Genomic DNA, 16,038 nt, shown 5'->3' on the forward strand with positions numbered 1-16,038 from the left:
TCTTTGGTCATAGATGACTCCTGGTCTCGGGTCATGGACGGCTCCTGGTCTCGGGTCATAGACTTTTTTTTATTTTTTTTATTTATGGTAAACCATAGATGGCTCTCATTCTCAGGAACTGGCAGGTTAGGCTCCACCATTCATGCAAACACTGTGACAACCAATTACAATGGTCTGACAGTCCAACCTGCTACCCAGGTGCAGAGACGGGATGCCGGGGCAGGACGGTAAGGTGTTGTTTCAATAATCTATTCCACTCCATGATGTCCTTGGTCTTCTCGGTTGAATGACCAAGGACATCTTGGGGTGGAAGAGAGTATTGCAACAATACCTTCCCACCCTGCTCCCGCATCCTGTCTCTGCACCCGGGTGGCAGGTTGGACTGTCAGGCAATTGTGATTGGCTGTCAGTGTTTTCATGAACTGGGGAGCCTTACCTGCCATCTCTTGAGACCGAGAGCAATCTATGACCAGAAACCAAGACCCGTCTATGACATGAAACCGGCTGTCAAAGACCCGCTCCCAGCCTGTGGTTGTACTGTAAAAGAAGTAGCACAATCATGAGCTTATCTCCCCATAAACTTTCTTCCCCTTTACACATGCTAAGCAGGTGAACTCATACAAGTTGGACATATAAATAAGTCAATCTCTTTGCCGGGTTTCAAAGTATCTGTAAAGTCCTGGCCAGGGTTGACCTGACCTTTCCCCATTACACTTCTATCTGAAAATATGGTTTTGGTAGAGTTCCACTTTATCTTTTTTGCATTATAAAAACTGAGATTGAAGAATTCTATTTGTCCCTGTTTTCCCACAGAAAAACAAAAAAACTTTCCTTGGTGAAAACCCATATCCTAATTCCAGTGAAATACGTTTAAATTACTGGTAATCACATGTAGCATTGCTGGAGTTCTTATTACAGGCCGGATATCATGCTGGGTGGCATGTGATTTGTGTTAGAGCTGCTGAAGAAGTCATTGGGTATTAGATGTTTTCTCTCTCCTCTGCAGATAGCTTATTCAGTGAGAGATCGGGGGACAGGAATGCAATAACCAAAAACAAGCAATCAAATTTCCCCTTATATGAGCATATATATATTTTTTTTTTTTGTACACCAAAAGGACATATTTCAGGTAGAGGTTGACCATATTCAGAAAGTGAGCAGTGTAAAATGCATGTGAGCTTCAGTTGTATGTTTTTTTTTTTCCCCAATATTTGGGAAAAAAATAAAACAAATATAACTATGTATATAAAATTATTATTATTATTATTTTTTTTTTTAATAGCTCACTTTTTTAAAATATATCTTCAGCCTTGGACACCAATGCAAGTAACTGATTATCAGATTGCCCAGCCAAAGTCTGCAGCACCCAGTGGGTATGAAGGAAGGAGAAAGTCTAAAGGGATGCTGGAGATGTGTTGTTTCACATAATGCTCTTAAAAGGGAAACGAAAACTGGCACAATGACCAGAAGTCAGACCCAATGAATAAGACACTGGAACTTCTTAATTACAGCTGAATGCCACCCTTTACGTTTTTTTAACCCGCACTGGTAGCAAGTCCTCTCCTGTGTTGAAAATGATTACTCTCAATTCCCTGAAAACCTGCATCTCTGCAAAATGTAACCCTTTGCAGCTGCAGCAGCAATCTTAAGCCTGCTGTAATTTTCTGCCTGAATCACATCAATCCCCTCTCCTCTTAGACTGTTTTTGCCTGCCTCCCACATCTATTGGCTTTCTCTGCCATCATTTGTTTTGTTCCTGGTTGTTCTATAAAAGAACACATCCTAGCATCCCTTTTAGATGTGCATGCTTAAGCAACTTATCAGCAGATTACACAAGTAAAGTATGTAGCACCCATTGGCCAGCCGGGCGGATCATGCACATCTAAAGGGATGCTGGCATGTGTTCTTTAATATAACACTTGGGAACAAAATGTATATGTTCATATAAGGCTCTTGAAAGAATATCTGTTCTGTGGCCTGGTGCTGTGACATTTACCGGAGATGGCCAGGCCCTTCCACCAATCTCAGAGCATAGACTAGTAAACTGACCCAGTGATGATGTCACAAAGTCTAAAAAGGTTGATTTCTTGAAAATGTTAATTTGATTTAAAAAGTTTTGAAATAAAGAAAAATAATTCCAAAGAAGGAAAACCTGTGGTCGGACTTTAAAGGCACAACACACAGCAAAAATATCCAAAAATATTAACGTATTGAAATATACATATAATACAAAAAAAGGACATGAAAGAAACATAGATAAAAATCATATATACAAAAAACAATCTATATATGATATGAGCCCTAATGTGTACAAGTTTCGTCGTACACTTCTTCAGGACACATTTGGGATTCAGTGGTTGCAAGGAAGAGAAAAGGGTCTCACTATCTGTGAATTGGTGATCACGAGTGTCCAAATATGATCATTTCAAACAGGGGATGCCGTATCAGAATAGGTTCTCATAGAATACCGGATATAACAACAGATTGTTCACATCAAAAAATGTAAAAATTCCTCAGTCAGAGGCAGCCACAAAACAAAAAACCTGGACACTCATGATCACCAATTCACAGATAGTGAGACAACCCTTTTCTCTTCCTTGCAACCCCAAATGCATCCTGAAGAAGTGTACGACAAAACGCGTAGACGCATTGGGGCTCATATCATATATAGATTGTTTTTTGTATCTATGATTTTTATCTATGTTTCTTTCATGTCCTTGTTTTTTTTGTATTATATGTATATTTCGACGAATGTTAATATTTTTGGATATTTTTGCTGTCTGTTGTGCCTTTAAAGTCCAACCACAGGTTTTCCTTCTTTGGAATTCTTTTTCTTTATTTCTTCACAATTTACGGATGAGGCAATTTTAGTGCTTTTTTCTTTTTGTATTAAAAAAAGTTTCATTGCATATTGATCTGGAAGAGGGGGAGTCAAGAGAAGGTACTATAATGATATGTTATACTTTGGCGTTAACATTAAAAAGCTTAAAAAATGAAATATGAAGAAATGCACCTGTAGATGTACGCCCTAACGTGAACTGGCACATGTCCAGCAGCAGCCGTCTTATGTGAAAGAATAATAAAACAATGCTTGCTTTCTGCCACGATATTCCAGACGAGAGCTCCCACCACCATAAGGTGTCATTTCTCTAGCCTCTATTGAATTCAAAAATTTTAGTTTTACAGGGGCTTATATTTTAAATACATTTTTATTTTAAAATGTTCTTGTTCTGGTTGGTTGATTGTATTAGCGCACTTTGCCCAGTGCCCACTGTTAAAGAGAACCAGTCAGAATCATTCTTCACTCCTAATGTGCATCTATACCCAACGCTTTATTTTAATAAATTTTTTTATCTAAACAAAAAAAAGTTTGGGTTATTGATATAATTTATTCTGGTAAAAAAACACAAAAACTTTTTGGTGTGTGTGCTGCTACTCACTTGTATTCTTTCATTGTTAGCACAGAAATGTTAGTTCAGTGTAAGATTCCCCAGAGGTTTAGCTTCTCTTGCTTGAGCACAGGGCTGATAACACCGCTAGATAAGGGTAAAACTGTCATTAAAAGCTTTTTTTTTCTTTCATGTAATTCCTACAGCACATCTGTTGTTTGGTTGTTTTTTAACTGTCCGATCGGATTATGTTGTCGGAAAATCCGATCATGTGTGGGCTCTATCGGACTTTTTTTGTCGGAATTTCCGACGAAAAAAGTTTGAGAGCTGGATCTAAAACCGATCATGTGTACAGAATTCCGACGCACAAAGTGCCACGCATGCTCAGAAAAAATTTGGAGAAGAAAGCTATTGGCTACTGCCCTCTACGTAGTCCCATCGTACGTTTTGTATGTCGCCTCCTTCCGAATGATCGGATTTTCCGACAACTTTGTACGACCATGTGTATGCAAGACAAGTTTCGGCCAAAATTAGACGGAAAAAATCTGATGGATTTTGTGGTTGGAATGTCCGACCATGTGTATGGGGCATATGACTATACACCTGATACTACTGCTCTAACTGGGAGAAAATGCAAGTAAATAAAGAAATTCAATCCCTGAAAGCTAATATTTTAAGACCTATTTACAGTGGAGATTATTACAAATACCATTTAGTGATTGGTTCTCAGTAAATAAGCTTGTGCTGTTTGGAATGTTTTTGCTTGTGCAGCCATGTTTTCTATTCCCTATAACTAGCATTTATGTGAAATATTCTAGGGTGGGGTTCTGGAGTACAGTTGCATCATAGAGGTGGAGGGTTCCCCAATCACTCTGCGAGCACAAGTGGAGAAAATGTCCGAGGAAGAGGACCTATATTCAGTGCACTGTGAGACATACAAGGTTAGTAAACATTTGTGCCGGGCAGGGAGATTCTTAAGCCATTGTGTATTGTCTTTTTAGAAGGTACTTTTCACATTAATTTCTTAGTTGTGGACCCCCAGTACCACCCATGTGTTGAAATGCCCCCCATTACGTCATTGTCCTTTGTCATCCCTTAAAATAATTTTTAGGTCTCAGGGAACCCCAGCTAAAATGAATCAAAGGTCATGGTCATGGTCCTCAGATATGTCCTCATGGTCTTTAAATACACCCTTCAGATGCTTTCCGATACATCCGTAAGATACCTTCAAACATTTAGCACTCTCATTGTCTTCAGATATCTTTAGACATTCACCACCCTCATGGTCTTCAAACACACCCATCAGATCCTTTTAGCTATTCACCACCCTCATTTTCTTCAGATGTACCTGTCCGAAATTATCTGAAATTCACCACCCTCATGGTCTTCAGATATAGCCTTCAGATTCCTTCAGAAAGTCACCACCCATGTGGTATTTAGATGAAATCTTCAGTTACCTTTAGACATTCACCACCCTCATGGTCTTTAAATATGCCTTTCAGATCTGTTCAGATATTCAACACCCTCATGTTCTTCAGATGTACATTTAAGATAATTTCAGACATTCACCACCCCCATGGTCTTCAGATAAACCCGTAATATACCTTTAGATATTTACCCCTCTCATGGTCTTCAGGTACACCCTTCCGATACCTTCAGACATTCACCACCCTCGTTATCCACAGATATAACCTTCAGATTTCTTCAGTTACTCACCATCCTCATGGTCTACAGAAAGGCATATGCTTTCACTCAGCACATCTCTTTTTTTTACCTAATGACCACTAATTTCATTGCTATGCTGTTGAAGCTGTACTATGGATAAAATTGCACAGTAAAGTAAAGTTTACTTCCAATGAAGTGTACCCCATCTTTGGCTGTTGCACCTTTTGTTAGATCTGCCAGTTTTCTGACAGCGCCGGGCATCCGGCCCTAAGAAATTTAGTTCCAGCTGCAGTACAAATTTCACAGTAGATGTCTCTCTTGGCACCTCTATTCAGAAAAGGCCTTGCATTCTTTTTAATGTCACAGATCAGACAGGTAAATATTACAATGGAGAGGGATAGGGCAGTTTAGCTCAGCACGGCTTAGTTAGAGTGAGTAAGGAATCCTGCTGCTTGAAAGTTTCCTTAGTCATAAGGCAATCATACCTTTTTGTTCCTCCATAAAATACATGACTATTTTTTAATAATGATTAAACTCGGGACCGTTTTATAACGTATTTGGACCTCAGGCATATAATATATCAGATTTAATAAGCCAAGACATTTCTTAAAACATGAAAATATGGAAAGTGCATATTGCCCACCATTTTGGCCCTCCTATGTGCTCATGGTCCACATGTCACAAGGCCAGACGTGAAGATCCATCTATTAAGGTCCCCTTTACACTATACTGTTCCATTGTGGTGCATCATGGTAGCCAGTTCACCAAGAATGGGCTGCCAATCCATGGCCAAGTAGGAAAAACCAGACTCGCCCCTTATGTGTTGAGCAGAACTACCAGCCCTGCTGATGTCTACGGGTACGTGATCTGAGACCGCAAAGCTCTGGTGATGCCTAAAGAATTACAAATTGTTTTGTCTCATTGCTTTGATCAGTACTTGATGCTTTGATGCTTTGTCTCTCTTACAGTACGAGTACCCTCTGCATGTGTTTGAACATCCAGTTACGGTGTATGTGAAGAAGGGGGATGTATACCGAGTAGACAATAAGGACGATATAAAGGGTAACTCTTCAGTCTATGTCTTTGTAATGCGTATATATATATATATATATATTACCTTTTATTTTATTTTTTATTTTTTTTATAGCCATTTTGAATAGGTGGGAGCCCAGGGCAAACTATGATTTTGGGACTGCAGCTCTGAAATCCTAAACTTGACCACTAGGTAGTGCTATGACTATAGATATACAGTGGATATAAAACACACCCCCTGTTCAAATGTCAGGTTTCTGTGATGTAAAAAAAAATCAGACAAAGATAAGTCATTTAAGAACTTTTTCCACCTTTAATGTGACCTATAAACTGTTCATCTCACATGAAAAACAAATTTAAATCTTTTTTGGACGGGGAGGTAAAAATCAAAAAATAAAATAAGGTGGTTGCATAAGTGTGCACAGCCTCTTAGAACTGAGGATGGAGCTGTATTCTGAATTAAGCAATCACATTTGAATTCAATTCGCATTCAAACTCATGTTAAATAGGTGTCAGTACACACTTGTCATCATTTAAAGTGCCTCTCATTAACCCCAAATAAAGTTCAGCTGTTCTAGTAGGTCTTTCCTAACATTTCCTTAGTCACATTCTACAGAAAAAGCCATGGTCCGCAGAGAGCTTCCAAAGCATCAGAAGGATCTCCTTGTTAAAAGGTATCAGTCAGGAGAAGGGTACAAAAGAATTTCCAAGGCATTAGATATACCATGGAACACAGCAAAGACAGTCATCATCAAGTGAAGAAAATATGGCACAACAATGACATTACCAAGAACTGGACAACCCTCCAAAATGGATGAAAAGATCAGAATAAAACTGGTTAGGGAGGCTGCCAAGAGGCCTACAGCAACATTAAAGGAGCTGTAGGAATATCTGGCAAGTACTGGCTATGTGTTACAGTGGTAAGACGGAAGTCTTTTCTTACGAAGAAAAACATCCAAGCCCAGCAAAATTTGGCAAAAACATATCCGAAGTCTCCCAAAAGCATGTGGGAAAATGTGTCATGGTCTGATGAAACCAAAGTTGAACTTTTTGGCCATAATTCCAAAAGATATGTTTGGTGCAAAAACATCACTGCACATCACCAAAACAACACCATACCCACTGTGAAGCATGGCGGTGGCAGCATCATGCTTTGGGGCTGTTTTTCTTCAGCTGGAACAGGGGACTTAGTCAAGGTAGAGGGAATTATGAACAGTTCCATATATCAGTCAATATTGGCACAAAACTTTCAGGCTTCTAGAAAGCTGAACATGAAGAGGAACTTCCTCTTCCAGCATAACAATGACCCAAAGCATACATCCAAATGAAAATCTGTGGGGTGATCTGAAGAGGGCTGTGCACAGGAGATGCCCCCTCAATCTGAGACATTTGGAGTGTTTTTGCAAAGAGGAGGAGTGGGTAAATATTGCCAAGTCAAGATGTGCCATGCTGATAGACTCATACCAAAAAGACTGAGTGCTGTAATAAATCAATGGTGCTTCAACAACGTATTAGTGTAAGGGTGTGCACACTTATGCAACCATATTTATTTACATTTTTTATTACTTCTTCCCTCCACCTAAAAGATTTCAGTTTGTTTTTCAATTGAGTTGTACAGTTTATAGGTCACATTAAAGGTGGAAAAAGTTCTGAAATGATTTATATTGGTCTAATTTTTTTTCATCACAGAAAACTGACATTTTAACAGGGTGGTATTAGCATACAGTGAAAAAAGAAGCAGCTTTTTTTTTTTCAACAATTATTTTTTCTTCTAATGATAACAAAAAAATATCAGTGTGAACATCCCTTGTGACAGTAATAGGTGGTGACAGGTACTCTTTATGGAGGGATCGGGGGTCTAAAAAAACCCTGATCCCTCCTTTGTACTTCAAAGTATTCAGATCGCCATTTTCGGCAATTCTGAATACTGTATCATTTTTTAAAACCGGTTCCATTGGCAGCTGAGTAAACGGCAAGTGACGTCATGGCGTTGCTTCGTGTTTACAATCAGGAGACTGGAATGAAGCCGCTTATGGCTTCATTCTAGTCTGTCCCTAGCCACCGGAGGCATTGGATTGTTGATCGGGTCTCTCAGTTGAACGGGAGGCCCGGTAAGAGCGGAAAAAGGGGGGGGGGGGCGTCCCCTCCCGCTCCTGCGGTATAACAGCCGAGCGGCTTTTAGCCGCATCGGTTGTCATCGATGGAAAGTCGATCACCGCTCTAAACGGTACCGGGATAATTCCTGCAGCTGCGGGCATCATCCCGGTATTACCCCCGAAAGCCGAGTACACATCTGCGTACGCTCGCCAGCAAGGGGTTAAACAGCATTGCCAACAGAAAAAAAAAATGCCGGGATGATGCCTGTGGCACCACTACTCAACTCCAGGATGTCATACAAGTGGGAATTGGTTAAAAAACATCTGCAGAGCTATTCCTCCTGTGAAACTGCATATGCCTTTGTTCTGTGTGAATGGAAGCAAAAATGTATGATGTTGGGCTATTTTCTCTGCAGATATGTCCTTCATATAAAATAGAGGGAATTAGGAAAATACCACATTATGGCCAATAGATGGAGCTGATGATTGTAGGAAATACAGTTATTTACTATAATTGTCAGCTCCATAAAATGGCCATAATTGTCAATGTTCATGTAGTACTTTGTCCTCCTTCTGGCTAAAGCAAGCTGTGAGGTCGAACAGGGCACCCCTCCTCCCTACACTGCCATCTGGCAGTGCAGTGCGCTGCTTTTCTACATCTCCAAGCATTTGCCCGCTTGCCTGAAACATTTTAATGAACGCGCTTCCTCCTTCTCCGTTCTTTGTAAGACGCTGGTCTCGGACAAGTTTGAAAAAGAGTGCTCTCTTTCAAAGCAGTTGCCTCCTTGCTAGGTGTGTTGTCGGCCAGCTGTGGAGGGAGGAGAGGTGTCCTATCTGACCTCACAGCTAGCCTTGGACATCACCTATAAAGATGGGGTGGGGGGGGGGGGGGAGTACTCTACATTGTCCCCTGGTGGTCAGAACACATTAATAAAAATTGATTTAAATGGAATGGCTTCTTTAAGGTAACAGTTTCCATTTCCATTCATTGACGTGGAGGACGATATTTTCTGAAACAAGTTGATCTCACATGCTCCTCTGTGTTTCCGGCATCTCTTACAGTGACATTGTATAGCTGCTCTGTTGGCCAGTCAGACTGCAGTCGTTGCCAGGCCTTGGACCCCGATTACATGTGCCTGTGGTGTGGTCAGGAAGACGAGGCCTCATGTGTGCATAAGGAACAGTGTGACCAGTCCACTATCAAAGTTTGTCCCATGCCGCATATCTACTCAGTAAGTATTGATAGGTGATGATGGATTTGCGAATGTATGTTTAAAGAGACCCTTTCATGGTTCATTTTCTTTAAAAAGCAGCCACAACCTGAGTAGAAAAGCCTGTCCCTTACCAGCATGCTGCAAAGAAGGCATGCTCTCTGTATGAAAGCAGTGGTCTATCTGCAGAGATCTGACACACCATTGCGCTCAGTGGCGTCATTAGGGTTGGTGTCACCTGGTGCGGGAAAACATTGTGTCACCCCTCCCCACTAAGTACAGACTCCCCCCCCCCCCCCACTCAGTATAGGCCCTCCCACAGCACAGACCCGCCCTCCCCACTCAGTATAGACCCTCCCACAGTACAGACCCCCCCCCCACTCAGTATAGACCCTCCCACAGTACAGACCCCCCCATCAGTGCAGACTCACCCTCATTATATACCCCCCTCCCCTCAGAGCAGACCCCCTCTATCAGTATAGACCCCTCTTAGTGCAGACCCCTCCATCGGTGCAGACCCACCCTCAGCATAGACAGTGTAGACAGACCCCCCTCTAGCAGTGTAGACTTCTCTTAGTGCAGTCCCCCTCCATAAGTATAGACCCCCCTCAGTATAGAACCCCTCTATCAGTATAGACCCTCTCTCAATGTAGACCACCTCTATCAGTATAGAACCCCTCCATCAGTATAGACCCTCTCTCAATGTAGACCACCTCTATCAGTATAGACCCCTCCATCAGTACAGACCCCCTCTCAATGCAGACCCCCTCCATCAGTACAGACCCCCTCTCAATGCAGACCCCCTCTATCAGTATAGACCCCTTCCTCTGTATAGACCCCCCTCAGTGCAGACTCCCCTCCATCAGTATAGACGACCCCCCCCCCCGAGTACAGACCTCCCACTAAGTGTAGACCCTCACTCAGTGCAGACCCCCCTCCATCAGTATAGACCCCTGCTCAGTGCAGACCACCCTCCGTCAGTATAGACCCTCCATCAGTGCAGACTCCCCTCCAGACTCCCCTCCATCAGTGCAGACTCCCCTCCATCAGTGCAGACTCCCCTCCATCCCCTCCATCAATATAGATCCCTGCTCAGTGCAGACCCCCCCTCCATCAGTATAGACCCCCCTCAGTGCAGAATCCTCTCCATCAGTATAGACCCCCCCCCCCTCAGTACAGAGCCCCCACTCAGTATAGACCCTTGCTCAGTGCAGACCCCTCTCCATTAGTATAGACCCCTGCTCGGTGCATATCCACCCTCCATCAGTATAGACCCCCCCCCTCCTCAGTGCAGACCCCCCCCCCCCCCGAGAGACGCAGATCGGTGCAGTGTTTGCAGTGCCTCTACCCACAGGCATCCCCCCCTCTGGTGGGTGTCACTCAGGTGCGGCCCGCACCCCCCTAGCGACACCACTGCTTGCGCTAGAACTCTCCACTCAGCAGGGAGCATACACTTTGCTGATTGCAGAGCTATAGCTCTGACTTAGTAGGTGGCTTGGTGGATCTCTGCCGGGAGACCACTACTTCCACACACAGAGGGGTCCTTTTGTGCAACATGCTGGCAGGGGACAGGCTTCTCTACTGCAAGCTGTGGCTGTTTTTTTTTTATAAAGAAGGTTAACTTTTAAAGCGTTACTAAACCCAGGAACCTGCATTCACTATATCCAGTTTCCCACAGTACATAGAACATGGAAATGCAACTATTTTAGAAAATATAAACGGCTAAATACCTTTTATCATTAGCGGTATATAGCAGTCTTGTGACTTCTATCAGTGTCTGGTTAAAGCACAAAAAGCCTGCAACTCCTTGCTTGTTCTTTAAAATCTTCAGAATTTATTGGTTCTCCAATAAAAGAAACAGTAACAGACAATATGGAGAACCAATAATATCTGAAGATTTTAAAGAGCAAGCAAGGGGATGCGGACTTTCTCTTTTCATGATTGCCATTGCAGCTGTGTGTCTCCCTTTCTGCACCCAGGTAGCTCTAAAAAAATGTTCTCATATTATTGGGTAGAAAGCACTTTCTGATTAAAGTGTGTAGGGGGACTTTTCATTCTCCACTGACTGTTCTATGAAGCTGCATGACCCCAGACTGTAGGCATGTGCAGGGGGTGTGCCTGGGCACACTCTAATCACTACATGCAATGCCGTTTCCCCCTACTGCCTGAGATTCCCCCCATGTTGCTCGCCCCGCAGTGCTGCTTGCTTCCCTCCTCTCCCCCCAGCTGCTGCAGGGGATGTTTCAGGTTGGAGAGTGGGGTAAGGGGCTAGTAAATAGGTAATTTACTGGTCCCTTCCTTTTCCAAATGAATACAGTGAATGCACTTGTTTACTATGTCCATTCATAACTGAAGCATAGTGTGCTTCAAAAACAAGTGTTTACTATGCTTCTTTTTGTGAATGAACAGGAAACCACACAGCACAGAGCACTTCCCATTCATTCGCTTCCCCAGTGCAGCTGAGGCTGCAAATAAGGCATGAGTGTTTTGAGCTTTGGGGTGCACATCCTAATGCAATGGGTTGCACACACCTATGCCCCTGACCCTCTGTCTGGACAGTGCTGATTGGACCTGTGCTGATCACATGCACCCTCCCAAGAAAAATTAAACTCTCTCGCAAAACACTCCAAACTGAGCATGTGCAGAGTGCCCTTAAGGCTTTGTACTATCAGGAGATGGATTGGGGACTGTAGAAGAACGGGAGGATCTTTTTTTACACAATGCAGAGGATTAACCCCTTAGGTTCCACAGTGAGTATAACAAGCATGCTTTACTGCTTTTACAGACGGATTTTACTGTTGTGGGTTTAGTGACACTTTAAGATTGCCATACATGGAACAAATTTTGTCCAGTTCCCGATAAACCAGTCATAATGCGAGCCATGTGTGGCCCTTACAGCGTCCACCTGCCTCACATCCTTCAATCTGAAACTTTGAAGAAGCCAGATGGGAAAATTTTCAGCTGAACAGCAGCTGCATCGAGTCGGTAAAACACAAATGATACAAAAACTCACAAAATTATAATATAGAAGAAACAAAAGGAGTCTTAATCAAGTGGTAACACAGATTTTCAGTTGAGGTTGCAGGCAGCACTTCATACGTGGATCTCAATCAGACCCCTTTCACACCAGGGCGTTTTGCAGGCGCTATAGCGTTAGAAATAGCGCCTGCAATCCGCCCTAAAGAAGCTGCACCATTGTATGTAGTGTGAAAGCCCGAGGGCTTTCACACTACAGCGGTGCGCTGGCAGGACGTCTGAAAAAAGTCCTGCCAGCAGCTTCTTTGGAGCGGTGAAGGAGCGGTGTGTTTACCGCTCTTCCACCGCTGCGCCCCATTGAAATCAATGGGGCACCGCTGTAATACCGCCAGCAAAACGCCGCTATTGCGGCGTATTGCCGGTGGTTTTTAACCCTTTCGCGGCCGCTAGCGGGGGTAAAAGCGCCCCGCTAGCGGCCGAAATCCGCCGCAAATCCGGGGGTAAATTTTACCGCCGACGTAATGGGCGGTGTGGTGTGAAAGGGGTATCAAGGTGACACTCAATCTTAAATAGTCCCCTATGTGACTGAACACCGTAAATCACCGCCACGTAAAGTGTGGAAAAAATTCCTGCTTACCAGCAGTACTGGATCTCTTTTAAAAAAGGCTAGTAACACCTTTGGCTGATTTCCCTGCCAGGGCCTTTGGTTGATGTTCCTATAGACTCACAATGGAGCTCAATGGACCTTTACAGAATTCTCCTGTCCGGGTGTCCAGGGTTGTCCATGAAGTCAAGCTTGGGGGGGGGGGGGGGGGGAAAGCTCCACATAGTGTAAAATCCCAAAGCAAATACATAAAACACCGACGCTTCCTGGACATGTGGGTAGGGAGGACATCAGTGCGTCCGCCACCCTACGCGTTTTGTCAGAGATTGACGTCGTCCTGGGGCGCACTGTTGATATGGCAGAGCGCAAGCTTCCATTGTTATAGTCTTACATAGTAGGTGAGATTGAAATAAGACACAAGTCCATCAAGTCCAACCTATGTGTGTAATTATATGTCAGTATTACATTAAATATCCCTGTATGTTGTGGTCGTTCAGGTGCTTATGTAATAGTTTCTTGAAACTATCAATGCCCCTCGCTGAGACCACCGCCTGTGGAAGGAATTCCACATCCTTGCCGCTCTTACAGTAAAGAACCCTCTACGTAGTTTAAGATTAAACCTCTTTTCTTCTAATTTTAATGAGTGGCCACGTGTCTTGTTAAACTCCCTTTCACAAAAAAGTTTTATTCCTATTGTGGGGTCACCAGTATGGTATTTGTATATTGAAATCATATCTCCTCTCAGGCGTCTCTTCTCCAGAGAATAAGTTCAGTGCTTGCAACCTTTCCTCATAACTAATATCCTCCAGACCCTTTATTAGCTTTGTTGCCCTTCTTTGTACTTGCTCCATTTCCAGTACATCCTTCCTGAGAACTGATGCCCAGAACTGGACAGCATACTCCAGGTGCGGCTGGACCAGAGTCTTGTAGAGTGGGAGAACTATTGTTTTATCTCCGGAGTTGATCCCCTTTTTAATGCCAATATTCTGTTTGCTTTGTTAGCAGCAGCTTGACATTGCATGCTATTGCTGAGCCCATCATCTACTAGGACCCCCAGGTCCTTTTCCATCCTGGATTCCTCCCCAGAGGTTCTCCCCTCAGTGTATAGATTGCATTCATATTTTTGCCACCCAAATGCATTATTTTACATTTTTCTACATTGAACCTCATTTGCCATGCAGTTGCCCACCCCATTAATTTGTCCAGATCTTTTTGCAAGGTTTCCACATCCTGCAGAAAAAGTTATTGCCCTGCTTAGCTTAGTATCAAACCACTTGTTGACCTCTCTTTCTGCAAGATGCTATTCAAATCATTGATAAACAATTTTGAATGCTTCATTCCATGTGTACTCTCAAAAGCAACAAAATGCCCTTTGCGTTTAGACAGCAGGGGGGCGTAGGATGGTACAGTATACTTTATGGTTGGTCATGTTTTAATTGCCTCTCTTGTAGTTTTCCCCATCCACTGGGATTATTGATGGAGGAGCGATCATAACGATTAATGGCCAGAACATGGGCCAAAAAGCCGAAGACGTATCGGTGACTGTTTGTGACCAGCCGTGCACTGTTTTGCCTGAGTTGTATGTTGTCTCTAACAGGTAGGTATTCAGTTCTTACTCCGTACAATATCCCTTTATTATTATGTTGCATGGGTATGAGTAAGACCTTTTGATGATTTTGTATGGCTCCCTTTAACTACACGGTGCTGTTCCGCAGCCACCGCTTTTCACGCTGCTGTCAGGCCTTTAAGCAGTGTAATTTTAGTGTCTAGTCGCCTTATAAAAGTTCCAGTAGCTGACTTTTATCAAACAGAATGCTTCCTGAAATAGATGTGTTTATGTCTCTACATGTTGCCGGATGCCGTTTCACTTGTAATGGGTTTACTGCTTTGGAGCGTTGCCCGTGCGCCTGCATGCTGTGGTACACTGGTGCCCCCTGCTGGGAGGTGGTGGTAATGCACTAGTATAAATAAAGCTGCTTACATGTTTAACCCTTTAGTGCAGCCTCTGTTGTCCTTTAAGTTGGCTTAAATTGCTGGGGGACAGCATGACTTCTATATCATGTGACTAATTTGATTTTGTCAGACAGCGGCCACATGATTTCAAACCCATCCCGCTGGCTCTTGATCCAATGTCTTGACCGCACGCTCTCTACACGCAACCCTCTGCCACCGTGAACACATACAGTGCCTTGAAAAAGTATTCACACCCTTTGAAATTTTTCACATTTTGTCATGTTACAACCAAAAAACGTAAATGTATTTTATTGGGATTTTATGTGATAGACCAACACAAAGTGCCACATAATTGTGAAGTGGAAGGAAAATGATAAATGGTTTTCAACCTTATTTACAAATAAATATGCGAAAAGTGTGGGGTACATTTGTATTAAGCCCCCCTGAGTCAGTACTTTGTAGAACCCCCTTTTGTCGCAATTACAGCTGCAAGTCTTTTTGGGGATGTCTCTACCAGCTTTGTACACCTAGAGAGTGATATTTTTGCCCATTCTTCTTTGTAAAATAGCTCAAGCTCTGTCAGATTGGATGGAGAGCATCTGTGAACAACAATTTTCAATTCTTGCCACAGATTCTCAATTGGATTTAGGTCTGGACTTTGACTGGGCCATTCTAACACATGAATATGCTTTGATCTAAACCATTCCATTGTAGCTCTGGCTGTATTTTTAGGGTCGTTTTCCTGCTGGAAGGTGAACCTCCGCCCCAGTCTCAAGTCTTTTGCAGACTCTAACACATTTTCTTCTAAGATTGCCCTGTATTTGGCTTCATCCATCTCCCCATCAACTCTGACCAGCTTTCCTGACCCTGCTGAAGAAAAGCATCCCAACAACATGATGCTGCCACCACTATGTTTCATGGTGGGGATGGTGTGTTCAGGGTGATGTGTAGAGTTAGTTTTCTGCCACACATAACGTTTTGCTTTTAGGCCAAAAAGTTCAATTTTGGTCTCATCTGACCAGAGCTCCTTCTTTCACACGTTTGCCCTGTCCCCCACATGGCTTCTCCCAAACTGCAAATGGGACTTCTTATGGCTTTCTTTCAACGATGGC

At 43.1% G+C, this 16,038-nt stretch overlaps 1 protein-coding gene across 4 annotated transcripts in view; it reads left to right on the plus strand.

Moving 5' to 3' along the window:
- The window catches only part of PLXNB3 (plexin B3), a 158,150-nt gene that overhangs the window by 107,893 nt on the left and 34,219 nt on the right, over positions 1 to 16,038 (plus strand). For all 4 annotated transcript variants that reach the window (XM_077478883.1, XM_077478884.1, XM_077478882.1 and 1 more), the window contains exons 11-14: positions 4,208 to 4,330; positions 6,023 to 6,116; positions 9,245 to 9,414; positions 14,425 to 14,570. In XM_077478883.1, the coding sequence (XP_077335009.1) occupies positions 4,208 to 4,330; positions 6,023 to 6,116; positions 9,245 to 9,414; positions 14,425 to 14,570 (533 nt within the window). The remainder of the gene's footprint in view (positions 1 to 4,207; positions 4,331 to 6,022; positions 6,117 to 9,244; positions 9,415 to 14,424; positions 14,571 to 16,038) is intronic.

The sequence above is a fragment of the Lithobates pipiens genome, unplaced genomic scaffold, assembly GCF_037356315.1.
Source record: "Lithobates pipiens isolate NorthernLeopardFrog02 unplaced genomic scaffold, aLitPip1_a1.2 Scaffold_1, whole genome shotgun sequence".
Classification (NCBI taxonomy): Eukaryota; Metazoa; Chordata; class Amphibia; order Anura; family Ranidae; genus Lithobates; species Lithobates pipiens.